The following is a 13,966-nucleotide window of genomic DNA, read 5'->3' on the forward strand; positions in this document are numbered from 1 at the left end:
CTCCGGTTTCCTCCCACAGCCCAAAGATGTGCAGGTTAGGTGGATTGGCCATGCTAAATTGCCCTTAGTGCCCAAACAAGGTTAGGAGGGGTTATTGGGTTACGGGTTGCGGGGTGGAAGTGAGGCTTAGGTAGGTTGGTGCAGACTTGAAGGGCCGAATGTCCTCCTTCTGCACTTTATGTTCTATGAAGCTTATTATCTAAATAGCGAGAGATTGCAGAGCTCTGAGATACAAAGGGATCTGGGTGACCTTGTGCATGAACCACAAAAGGTTAGTACGCAGGTACAACAAGTAATTAGAAAAGTTAATAGAATGTTATTATTTATTGCAAGGGGATTGAATACAAAAGTAGGGAGGTTATGCTTCAGTTGTACAGGGCATTGTTGAGACCACATCTGGTGTAATGTGTACAGTATTGATTTGGAAGCAGTTCGGACAATATTTACCAGACCAATACCTGGAACAGATGCATTATTTTTTGTGGAAAGGTTGGACAGGCTGGATTTGTATCTGCTGTAGCTTAGAAGAGTAAGAGGCGACTTGATTGAAACATAAAGGATCCTGAGGCAGCCTTAAGCCATGTCTAAAATGTGGGATGTTGATCCACCTGATGAAGGAGCTGCGCTCCGTAAGCTAGTGATTCGAAACAAACCAGTTGGACTTTAACCTGGTGTTGTAAGACTTCTTACTGCTGACACGAAGCATTCAAAGCTGAGACTGACAGCACAGTTGGCAGCACACAGGAAGCCATTCAACTTCGAGGTTCACTGAAGGAAAACCATAAATAGGACCATCAGTTAGCCTGCAGAGATAACTGTGCTCATGACTGTAACATAGATCCCTGAAGAAAAGTTTCTCTCTCCACAGATGCTGGTGGACCTCCTGAGGTTTTCCAGCATTTCCTGTTTTTATTTCGGGTTTCTAGCACCTGCAGAATTTTGCTTTTATATTGCTATTACATGGAGATTGCTTTCATACTCTCTCTGAGCCCTTGACAGAAACTGGCATTGTTCTGAAAGGTAATGCAGTGTTGATCAAAACAGAATGGTGGCTGTCATTTCGAGTGCATTGCAGGACCCGGACTCTGCAGACAGTATTATGCAGCTAACAGACAAGCAGCATATCTCACGTTGAAGGACCTGGTGTTTATACAGTAATGATGTAGCAGATGACAACAACACCTGAATCATAATCATACACAATGGGATAATTTGAATATCACACAGCTAGGGCTTACACAACCTAAGACAACTGGCAACAACAAAAAGAATAGTTGGCAGCAAAGCTGGTGGCTGCTTGGAGTGTATAGATTCTGTTTGAAAATCCTGTTCACCGGGGAGGTCTGGAGCAATGGTCACTGGGAGCTCAAAGTGGCAACGTGGGAGGCTATCAGTTGGAGGAGGTTTACACCAATCGTAGGTGGATCCGCAAGAGTCAGTTTTATAAAGGTTCAGAGCAACGGGGTGTCTGCAAGCGTTGACTCACCAGAAACTGGCCTTCTATGGAAACCAGAGCCATTGACCATGGAACATTGATGACGGAACCTTACTGATCTCTACGCCATAAAAGTAAGAAAGGGGACAGTGCTAAGCATTGGTGTGGGTTAATTAACTAGTGTCCGGGGCGACACGATGGTGCAGTGGTTAGCACTGCTGCTTCACGGCCCCGAGGACCCGGGTTCGTTCCCGGCCCCGGGTCACCGTCCGTGTGGAGTTTGCACATTCTCCCCGTGTCTGTGTGGGTCTCACCCCCACAATCCAAAGATGGGCAGGGTAGGTGGATTGGCCACGCTAAATTGCCCCTAAATAAATAAGAAAGAATTGCGTACTCCTAAAACTTTTTTTTAAAAATTAACTATTCTCCTCTCAAACACTAATTCAGAGAGTGTTTCAGAAATTGGTCAGTGGGCAGCCCCAACACTGGTACTAGAGGGAATAGAAACTTGGAATTTTCTTCCCGATAGCTCTACTGGGAGACAATGATTTCAAGACTGTGATTTTTGTTTAGTGGGGATATCAGGAGATATGGAGTAACGGTGGAACAATGAAGCTTGGGTGCGGACCAACCTTGATCTGATTAATGATGGAACAAAGTCCAGGAACTGTTACGATATTACAATGGATTGCATTTATATAGCACCTTTTGTTGCCACAGCATGGCCCAAAGTGCCTTAGAGCCAATGTAGTACACTTTTGAAGTACTGAAGCACACAGCAAGCCCCTACAAACAGCAATGTGATAATGATCAGATAATCTAATGTTGAGTGAGATATATTGATCTGGACACCATGGTAACACACCTGCGCTTCCCCTGAAATTGTGCCGCGGGATCTTTTACATCCACATGAAACAATAGACACGGCCTCAGTTTAACGTCTCATCTGAAAGACAGCACCTCCAGCAGTGCAGCACTCCCTCGGTGCAACGTAAGGGCTAGCTTGACTTTTGCGCTCAAATCCTGGAGATTACTTAAATCTACAACCTTCTGACACAGTGGCAGGAGTGCCGAGAAACATCCACAGCTGACACTTGTGTGCAGGAGAAACGAGCAAAGATACCCAATTTGGCCAAAATCCTTTCACGACATAATTTTGTCCCCATCACAGTAACATGTCACATGATTACATCCAGGGCCTATTCTGAGTTGTCCGCTCTGTTGATCCCTCTGGCCTGCTGTTGGTTTTCTAAGTTGATACCTTTGCTCAAGTTGTGGCTGAGATTGCTGCATGAAAGCCCCAACACGGCAAGACCCACGTCCCCAGCACAGGGTGGTGTTGACAAAGCCTCAGTTTCCATACACCGGTCGACTGAGGTTCTGCTATCCCCAAACATCGGTCACGCATTTACAGATCCTAGTCGTCTGCCTCTCTTGATTCCGCGATTCTTCATTCACCAATTAACTGACTGGGTTACTCCCCACAGGTCACCCTGGCTCCGCAGAATTGTGGAGTCTGCTCAGGGAAAATTCTGAAGCCAAGATCGCTCGGCTGGATGCACAAATGTCCAAGGCGTTCAAAGTATGTATGATCACAATAGCAATCTCAGGCAGCACTTGCAGCTGATTCCCTGAGATCTTTTGTTACCGATGCAGTGTAGCTGTGCATCTTTGTAGACTGTGGACGTGACCTGTATTCAGATACTCCAATGTAATCACTGGCATGGCTCAGGCGTTAGAAGTATACGCGCTAAAAGAACATGGGCATCACCTTTGACCCAGCGCACAGATGGCAGAAGCCGGCCACAAGTGACCACAGTACTGTGCTTTCATACATTGAATCAAAGAGAGTTCAGGATTCTGTGTTATCAACATACCTCATAACAGGGCCATTCAGAGCTGAGGCCAGGAAACACTTGTTCGGGCAAAGGGGAATGGAAATCTCTTTCACCTTCATTCTCTGTGATCAGACTATCCACGGGGCCCATTTTTACTCTCCAGGTGCACTTTGCCCACATGAAAGTTTCAGTTAACTTGCGTGCTTTGTCCAACTAAGTTTGCAGCTCTGGAGTTGTCACCAGAGATGAATTGTTTCTGCAGGTTTAGTGCCGTTTGCACCAATTATTGATGTGAGTTAAGAACAGTGGAATTCACCATGTTTTTTTAAAAATATTTTTATTAAAGATTTTTCACTGAAAACAAACGCAACATCAAACTGCCCAGAAAGTGTCATAATATCAATACATATATATTTTAAAAATCCCAATCGATCTTATAACTCCCGCCAACCCAACAAAAATGATCTACCCGCAACAATAATAATAACAATGCCCCCCCGGTGGTCAGCCGTCGCCCCTGTCCTGGTTGCCTCCTGGCGCTTAGCCATGCCAGGGGGCAGGGGGGGTGGGATGAGTCGTACACACTCTTTCTTTTGTTGCCCGTTGTCCCTTGTGGTTCTTGCCTTTCCTTCTTGGCCTGCGTTCTTCCTTGGTGCTTCCATCCCCCCCCCCCCCCCCCCCCACCTCCTGTACTGCTCCCCCCCTCCCCTTCTCTTCATTATTGTGACTTGTCCTGTGTCCGTCCCCCCGTCCCCCCCCCCCCAACCCCGGGCGCTGGTTACAAACAGGTCTTGGAACAAGTTGTTGAACAGCCATTTTGTGGAAGCCACCCGTCGACCCTTGAGCGCAGTATTTTAATTTCTCTAGCTTGAGAAATTCTACCAAGGTAGGAAAGGCAGTCCACAGCCTGAGGTGGTGCTGCTGATCGCCTGCTGTGCAGGAGTCTCTGGCCGGCGATCAGGGTGGCAAAGGCTGGGGCGTCCGCCCCTCTCCCCATGAGGAGCTCTGGCTGTTCTTGCCCTGGAAGGTTACCCACATCTTGGCCGGGTATAGTATCCCAAACCGCGCCTTGCTTTTGTGCAGAGCTACCTTGGCTGCCAAATTCGGCTTGGCGTTTGGTCAGTTCTGCGCCAGTGTCCTGATACACGTGGATCGAGTGCCCTTCCCAGTTACAGGACCCCGTGTGCCTTGCCCAGTTCAGGATCCACTCTCTATCTTGGAACCTGTGTAGCTTGGCAAAGATGGGCATTGGTTGCTCCCCTGTTTTTGGCCTCGGCCAGAGTGATCTGTGGGCCCTGTCTATTTCTGGGGGCTTGGGTAAGTTCCCCCCCCCCCCCCCCCCCCCCCCCGCCCCACCCGGCCAGATTGCCCAGTATCCGAGCTATGTACTCCATGGGGTTTCTGCCTCGATACTCTCCGGCAGGCCCACAATGCAGAGATTCTGACGGCACAATCCGTTTTCCTGGTCCTCCATTTTTCCCTTGAGAGTTCCCTGGGTTGCCACCAACAATACCACCTCCGCTTCTAATGAGGCGATTCGGTCCCCTTGGTCAGTCGTCACCTTTTCGAGCTCCTGTGCCTCCAATCACCGCTCTATATTTTCCAACGCCTCCTTGAAGGGGGCCAGGCATCTGCGACCGTCCCTTTCACCGTCACCATCGTTTCCAGCTGGATCACGTCCTTATCCTCCTGCGTGAGGAGCTCCATCCACTGACTCATTGGCGGGTAGTCCAACGTGAGCCTCGGCCACCCGCCTCGGTCAGCTATGTCCAGCTCTACCTCGCTCCGCGTATCCGCCATCCCAGTTTTCCTCTCCTGCTTTCTGCTAATTTGACCATCTCTTCAGCCCCTTGGTTGGTTTGAGAGTCTGCGTGTCTATGAGGAGGACGGGGAGTGGGGGGGGGGGGAGGTTTGCTAGCTTAGTGGCCTATTATCGGGCAAAGTTTTCTCTCTCTTTCTCTCTAACTCTCTCTCTCTCACTCGCTCTCACGCTCTCTCTCTCACTCTTGCGCGCTCTCTCTCTCACTCTCGCGCTCTCTCTCTCTCACTCTCTCTCTATTTCTCTTCCTCTGAGGAGGAGTCCTTCTTCGTTGTGGTGAGTGAGCCAACTTCTCCCAGAATCCTCCTCAGTTACTTCCCACGACAGAATTCACCATGTTGATGCTGAAGACACTCCACTCAGCATATCTCACCACCACATCTGCACCACTCAGCAGAATGCATCCAATTAGTGCCTTTTGCGCTCTATCCTTGAGGACTGTGCGAGGAAACTAGAGAACCTGGAGGAAACCCATGCAGACACCGCGGCACAGTGGTTAGCACTGCAGCCTCACAGCACCAGGAACCCGGGTTCAATTCCGGCCTTGGGTCACTGTCTGTGCGGAGTCTGTACGTTCTCCCCGTGTCTGAGTGGGTTTCCTCTGAGTGCTTCGGTTTCCTCCCACAGTCCAAAGATGTGCTGTTAGGTGGATTGGCCAGGCTAAGTTGCCCCAAACGGTTCGGTGGGGTTACTGGGTTATGGGGATAGGGTGGGGGTGTGGGTCACCTTCAGAGGGTCGATGCAGACTCAATGGGCCAAGTGGCCTCCTCCTGCTCTGCCGTGATTCTATTCTTTGATTCTCAGACAATTTCTATCCCTGAGCAAAATGTAGCCTGAATCTTGATTGCTTGGAATTTAATCTTTCATGCAGTGCTTTTTGGAAGTCTGGAAGCTCCACCACATCCTGTCTGGATTATTTATGTGATTTGCTTAATCCATCTGGGAGGAATTTAAATTGAATTTGAAGCATAAATACTTCATCCGTAACTTCTGATCTCTGGGACATTTACTCCCAGGGGAAATCCCAAAGAGGCCCTGTGGAAATCTCGGCGTAGGGGAGTGGCGCCAACCACTCCGGGGTCGGGCCTCCCCAAAGGTGGGGAATTCTCCGCACCTTTGGGGGCCAGCCCCGCGCCGGAGCGGTTGGCACCAGAAGACTGGCGCAAAAAACCGGCGCCAGCGGCCTTTCAGGCCCGCCGCCCGGGAGCGGGGCTGGCCGAAAGGCTTTCGCCGGTCGGCGCATGCGCGATGTGGGTTTCTCTTCCACTTCCGCCATGGCGGAGGCCGTGGCGGCGGCGGTGGAGAAAGAGTGCACCCAGGGCACTGGCCCGGAGTCTGAGGAGGGGCCCCGATCGCGGGCCTGGCCACCGTGGGGGCACCCCCCGGGGTCCGATCGCCACTGACACCCCCCCCCCCCCCCCAGGACCCCGGGGGCCCGGTTGCGGCGCCGATCCCGCCGCCACCAGAGGTGGTTCAAACCTCGGCGGCGGGAGAGGCCTCCCAGCGGCGGGACTTCGGCCCATCCGGGCCGGAGATTCGGCGCAGGGGCCTCGCCAATCGGAGTGGCGAGATTCCCGCCCCCGCCAATTCCCGGGTGGCGGAGAATCTCTGCCACGGCAGAGGCGGGATTTTCGGCGGCCCCAGGCGATTCTCCGACCCTGCTGGGGGTCGGAGAATTTCGCCCCTCAAGTGAGGATTGCACAGTAATTGCTCAGAAAGTTCAAATTTCCATTAGCCAATTGCCCTGCAATACTCCAATTTCAATCCCAACTAGCCCTATTTTCTCTTACAGATCCCCCGTACGTCCATGGGAGCTACCAACCATCCTCACAACCCCCTTAGCCATCCCTGACTGGCTTCCCCACTCCCTGAATGCCCCCAAACCCCCCCCCCCCAACTGCCCCACCTAACCTCCTCCCCAGGGGAACACCCTACTACCTCGCCACTACCCCTGACTACCCGCACCATCCCCCAAGTGGCCACTCCACCCCCCCCCCGAGTAACCTCCCCACCTCTATCTACCCCCAACCTCCCAGTACTCTCATTGACACCCCCCCCCCCCACTGACCAACATCCCACTAACCACACACCCCACTGATCAACCCCCATGACCCCACCTACCCCGCTGACCCACCCTACCACCTCCTCCAATCCCCATCCTACAGCTTAGCTTATACACATACCTTCTCCCTGGCTTCTTAAAGCAGAACCTTTAAACCTCCCTGATTTAAAGCAGAGAGTGCCATAAAAAAGGGAGCATGCCTTCCTTACCTATGACTGAGTTGTCATCCTTAGAAGCATCTATAATTATGCATTAATGTTATATATATATATAATTATATATTGATATTTATGTTAATAATTTATATGTATTGATAATTATGTATTTAAGATAATCAGCCGAGCTTGTATTGTGGCTAATGTATACTTGCTTGAAGCCACATACATTCATACGCACAAATCTATTCTCTGCAAACAAAAGGAATATGTTCAAGCCTTGCACATTTGTTCAATTACCTGGGAGCTTGGGGAGCCTATAATACCCAGTTTCTTCCTCCATGGCAACGCCTCAACCAATCAGAGTTCATCTGCCAACGAATCCGCACCCTTTTCTCCTGTCGGAGAATTGTCGTGGTTGTTTGAAATTTGGTGGCCGGGATTCTCCGCCGACAGGATTCTCCATTATGCCGGCGCCTGGGGGTTTCCCGACGGCGTGGGGCTGCCCCACAATGGGACGCCCCATTGACCGGCCGGCGTAACGGAGAATCCCGCCGGTCGGTCGGGGCAGAAATGTGGCGGTGCAAGGGTGCCCAGGTGGCACCAGCAATGCCAGGCTGCCACCTCCAATTGCATGGGCGGAGAATCCCAGCCGGTATGCTTGCATTAGTCCTGATGCACGTAAACTGAAAAGCTTCAGCAACATGTCCATCTATTTAGCAATGTTCAAACTATCAATGTTCTGTAGCCAATGACAAGTTTGCATTTGTGGCATTGTCAAGCTGAAGTTACGTTAATGACAGCGGCGAATCTGAGGAAGAATCTAAGATTCACTTTTCCTATAACATGCTGTACCTCATCTCTACACACACAAGATAAGTGGTGCATATTTTCGGCATATTTTCTTCAAGAATCCCAGTGGTTGCTACAATTACCACTGGTGCACCCATTCAAAGATCATATGTTCTCTAGTCTTGGATCACAGAGATTATTACATTGGCGACGAGGAATAAACAATTGTTTTTCACTGAACAACCTTTGTTGTCAAGAACAAGCAGCTTCTCCAGTAAGAAAACAAATGCCTCTCTTTGGTAAACTTGAAACCTATGGTTTATGTAGAGGAGACAGGGCCCAATGCACAGAGCATATATGTTACTTCTTTCAGTCTAATAATATTGAGGGAGATGAGAAACAGAAAGTGATTTTACTGTGACAGCATGATTCAGAGTGATAAAAAGTCTGACCTAACCAGATGCCCCGACTCAAAGACTTTTAAAGAGTTAGTAGACTTGGTTAAAAAAAACTATCATCTGAAGCCCTATGTTATACTGCAGATAAACTGCTTTAACACAGCAGAGAGAACTCCGGCGGAACCTGTCACTGAATTTTTGGCCAGATTACGAAAATCGACAGAACATTGTGAATTTGGTCATCCCTGAACAAAATGTTGCGAGACAGATTGGTATGTGGAATACACAACTTGACAACCGAAAAAAGTTATTGGCTGTACTCAGCCTGGATTTTTAAAAAATGATCGAAGCAGCTCCATCATTGGAAAATGTAGGAAAAGGGTCTCAGGAGATACACGGGATATCAGACAGCAAGGTTAGGGGGATGGGTCTTGTGTGACAGTGGTCATTCCTGAACTGACGGTGCTTGTGGAAGTAAGATGTCAGATAATCCATTACAATATCGGAGCTGAACTCGCATCACCTGGCAGTCAAGGAAATGCAATGATGGCCACAAGAAGACTCGGAAACATGTTCTGGAAGGTTGCAGACGATGGACTATTGCAAACACTGCCAAAGAGCACAGCCAAGATATAGGAATAGGTAAAAAAGTGCTTTTCAAGGAAGTCGCCAATACTGGCCTGCATTACACAGGTATACCTACTACCACAAACAGGGACAATGCAACTAAACCACATCATTATGGCCATGGTCCACCCCAATAATTGTGGAACTGCTAATAAATGGCCATCCATTGAAAATGGAGGTGGACACGGCAGCTGCAGTCTCTGTTATCGGGGAGGGGGGGGGGGGGGGGGGGGGCAGACATAAGATCACCTCCAAACTTGTCTTCAACTCTTGAACATAGACGACACGAAGGCCAGACTAACTACCTACACGGGGAAACCATTGCGAACACAGGGCACCACAATGATCCCAGTGACCTACAGGCAGCAATCAGCCAGACTCCCACTCATCATTGTGTAGGGGCAAGGACCAAGCTTAATGAGGAGAGATTGGCTCCAGCAGAGCAGGCTGAACTGGTTGGAGATTTCCAGGTGGGAAGACTGTGTGAAATCATCAGCCAATACCCTGAAGTTTCTCAGGAAAAACTTGGGAAAATAAGAAGAGCCAAAGCCAAGATTTATGTCGACCCCGATGCTACGCCCAAATATTTTAGAGCGAGACCGGTTCCTGACTCCCTATTGGAAAAGGTGGAAACCGAAGTTGGGCGTCTGGAAAATCTCGGCCTAATAAGGCCCGTATAGTTTGCAGAGTGGGCAAAGCCTGTCATCCCAGTCCTTACACCGGACAAATTGGTGTGCCTCTGGAGATTATAAGCCAAACGTCAATCATGTTTCCAAGCTAAATAGGCACCCCATGCCTCGAATCAACGACCTGTACGACAAGTTAGCAGGTGGCCAGACATTCGCTAAGTTGGATATGAGCCACACTGACCTTCAACTTGAATTAGACGAGCCATCCTGGATGTATTTTACAATCGACACGCACAAGGGCCTAGACGAGTGCACTCGCTTGTCTTTCAGGGTCTCATCAGCATACACCACATTCCAATGGATCATGGAGAACATACTCCAAGGGGCACCCAAAATGGCGGTGTACATGGATGACGTCCTGGTCATGGAGACTTCAGAACAAGAGTAGCTGGCAACCCTAGAAGAAATCTTTCAGAGATGCCCCAGAGCTGAGGTACACGTGAAGAGGAAGAAAATGTTTTTCAAGCAAATAAAGTGACCTGCTTGGGCTATCGGGTGAGTAAGAAAGGTCTTGTAGAGGATAAAGCAAAGGCCAACAAGGAAACACCAACTTCAAGAAACACCATGAAGTTAAAAGCTTTCTCGGGATTAGTAAATTATTACGGGAAATGTATCTAGAATTGGCCTCCTTACTTACATCCCCTACTAAGGGAGTACCGGAAATGGTCTTGGGAAGCACCACAGGTAGAGGCTTTCAATGAAGTTAAACAATAATTGCAGTCATAAAACGTATTTTGACGCTAAGAAAGAACTCGTTTTGACATGATGTGGAGATGCCAGCGTTGGACTGGGGTGAGCACAGGTCACTTGAGGAAGGAGCAGTGCTCCGAAAGCTAGTGTTTGAAACAAACATGTTGGACTTTAACCTGATGTTGTAAGACTTCTTACTGTCGTTTTGACATGTGATGCTTCCTTTTCCGGGGTTGAGACGGTACTTTCACTCCACTGCAGGAACAGGGAGGCCTGTCATAAACGTTTCCAGCACCATTTTGGATGCCAAGCAGAGTTATTCTCAAATTGAGAAAGAGGGCTTGGCGGTTGTGTTTGATGTAAAAAGAAAAAGGTCCACCAATACGTCTATGATAGGCTCTTCGTAATAGTAATGGACCACACGCCCTTATTTTGACTTTTTAATGAAGATTATGCAATTCCCCCTTTTGCCTGCAGCCGGATACAGCGTTAGGCCCTGTTACTTGCAGCTTACTTGCAACTTTTCCAGCACTGTCCTAGAACCCGTATAGCTAACGCCGATGCTTTGAGTCACCTCCCGCTGCCCACAAGCCCTCCTCCTTTACCAGCATTGGAAGAGGTTGCAATGACCCTGTGGTGGTATGATTAACATAGCTGCCTGCCATTGGTGCAGAACACCGGCTTACCATTGGCCCTGGTCGGTCATGTGCCTCTCGACCGATTGGCTGAGACCAGTCATGTGACGGCTCCCCGGTTGGTCGAGAGGCTGAGTTAACCCCGCCTCCAGGGCGAGGTATAAATACCCAGCACGCCCGGCGGTCGGCCATTTACTGTAGTCGACCGCAGGGCTAACATCTGGCTTATTAAAGCCTACTTTTGTACAGCAACTCGTCACGCGTTCAATTGATGGTTCATCAATTTAATAAGCTAGAATTTTGAAGATGGAGCTCCGGATCAAACCTGAATGCCTCCGAATCAGCCCGCAAACTCAGAACGCTTCAGAAATCTTTAAATATTGGCTGGCATGTTTCGATGGTTACCTGGTGTCCGCAAACAGCCCCCCCACCATGGCACAGAAGCTTCATATCCTCCACTCCAGCGTGGGCAAGACGGCCTACGCAATGATTGCGGAGGGAAAAGATTATGACGCGGCCATGGATAAGCTGAAAGGACAGTTTCTTAAACCGGTAAACAGAGTATTCGCCCGACATCTGCTGGCTACCAGACAACAGCTCCCCGGTGAGTCATTAGACGATTTTTACCAGGCCCTCACTGTCCTGGGGAGGAATTGCACCTGCCTCCAAGTTTCAGCCACGGAGCACATGGAACTTCTGATTAGAGATGCTTACATACATGGGAGGGGCCTGGCGGGCCCTGGTGCAAGGGCATGCCGACTTTGGCAGGCCTTTTATGGTTCCATGTTTTTGGTCCTGGTAGATACACACTCCAAATGGTTGGAGATGCACCGCATGAACGCTATCATCTCCTACGCTACAATCAGAAAATTGCGGCACGGAGGGAATAACAGAAGTCCTGCTTTCCCATAACGGCACTGCTTTCACCAGTAATACGTTCCAAAGCTTCATGCTGTCCAATGGCATCCATCAGAGACATCAGAACAACCCTTTATCACCCGTCATCAGATTCGTTGGCAGAATGGGCGGTGCAGACTTTTAAAATTAGCACGAAAATACAAACTGCAGCATCCATAGAGACCAAATTGGCACATTGTTATTCGACTATAGGACCACGCTTCACACAACAACAGGAATTGCCCAAGCGGAACTGTTAACGGAACAGTGGCATCGTACAAGATTAACCCTACTATTCCCAAACCTGGCGGGGAGGGTGGAGTCTCAACAAGGGAACCAGAAAAGGAATTACGACTCTGCAGGGACAGGAGGAACGTTTCAAACAGGTGATCAGGTTTACGTGAGGAACTTTGGAGATGGTCCCAGCTGGGCCCCTGGGATTGTGATGGAGAAAACGGGACCAGTGTCATACAAAGCGAAGGTGGTAAATAAAGACCTGGACCAACTCAGGAGCAGGGGCACTGCCCTCCCGCATGTTTTGTTCACGGCCATGGCCGTCGCCAGACCCGGGCAACACTTCAAAGCCAACCCAGCAGCCACACCCCAGATAACTGGGACACGGCCTCTAAGGTGGAAACAGAGGTAGCGGGTGCCCTTACCAAAGAGAAACTCAAGTCATTAACTCTCTTCAGTGCTCCCTCAGATCCAGTCCCACTCCCGACTGATCTCAGACGGATCGTAAAGCAGCGGGAGGGATTTTCCCACAGCGAAGGTACTGGGGGAGAACGGACTTAAGGGGGGGGATGTTTGGTGTAACAAAGGATATGGGGGAATCATTCCTCATATTCATGGAATATGAGCTTCTCTATTGAGCTGGTGGGGGTTCGCCCGATGGGACAGAAGCAGAGGAAGTTTAACTGCTGCTTCAACCTGGGCTAGTATTCTGTAGGTCCCTGGGCGTGGACATTGTGTGAACTTAGCTGCGGCTATGGCCTTTTCCATAATGCAAATGAAAGGGTATGGTATCGGAAGACTGCCCTTGATGAGATTATTACGATACGCGACCCTGTTGGGTTGCGTTATGAATGCATTTTCTTTGACCATCAGGTCCTGGGGAGGGGCCCAAACCTTGAGCTTTTGGCACAGAGGCAGGGTGCTACCCACTACGCCATAAGACCTCTTCCATGTAAACTTTCCTGTTTATTCCCTTATTTCTCCTTTTTATTTGTGTCATTACGTTTTTGATCCATGGATAATTAATGGACATGTGTCTTTAAGACAAGCAGCCTGTATCTTTAATGTAAGCAGAATAATCTATAAGCTTGTGCTGGTTTAAATGAGAGCTGCAGACTAGACTGGCTGGCACCAGTGAGACTCAGACTCGGGTTGAATGATTTGGCTAGTGGCCCATGAATTGGCCCATTAGGCTGTGCTCTGCCTGGTAACAAGTGGTGATTGGATCTTATCCCAATGAAATGGTTCTCAGAGACCTGAAGGTTTCAGTTTTGATTATGGCACCACGGTGAACATACACAGCTAATTCTTTACAGAAAGATCCAGCTAACTGTCTTCTGAAAGGCCTGCTGTGAGGGCTGTGTCTCCCTCCAGTGGCCTGTGAGCGCTGTGCTCCTGGAACTACAGAGGCCTGAAGACAAACCACAAACTGAAAACAAAGTTTGGTGAGAAAGATTCTGCCTCTCCAGGAAGGTTGTGAACACGATATTTCTAAACTACAGAAAAACTGATCGAATGAATCTACAGTGAAGTCCAATACAGGCTGCAACAAATAATTTAATCTGCAATCTCATTGTGAAGACAGTCTGCAAAGAACCATCATCTAAAACAAAGACTCTTTTCCCTTTCACACAAGTTTTTTTTTACCCCTTTCCGACCTTCTGTGTTTGTCTGTCGTGTGTATTTGTGGGTGTG

At 49.2% G+C, this 13,966-nt stretch overlaps 1 protein-coding gene across 4 annotated transcripts in view; it reads left to right on the top strand.

Moving 5' to 3' along the window:
• The window catches only part of LOC119973538, an 82,096-nt gene that overhangs the window by 9,380 nt on the left and 58,750 nt on the right, over nt 1–13,966 (top strand). For all 4 annotated transcript variants that reach the window (XM_038811823.1, XM_038811822.1, XM_038811825.1 and 1 more), the window contains exon 3: nt 2,923–3,017. In XM_038811823.1, coding sequence (XP_038667751.1) covers nt 2,923–3,017 — 95 coding nt within the window. The remainder of the gene's footprint in view (nt 1–2,922; nt 3,018–13,966) is intronic.

Source organism: Scyliorhinus canicula, chromosome 11 (assembly GCF_902713615.1).
Source record: "Scyliorhinus canicula chromosome 11, sScyCan1.1, whole genome shotgun sequence".
Lineage (NCBI taxonomy): Eukaryota > Metazoa > Chordata > Chondrichthyes > Carcharhiniformes > Scyliorhinidae > Scyliorhinus > Scyliorhinus canicula.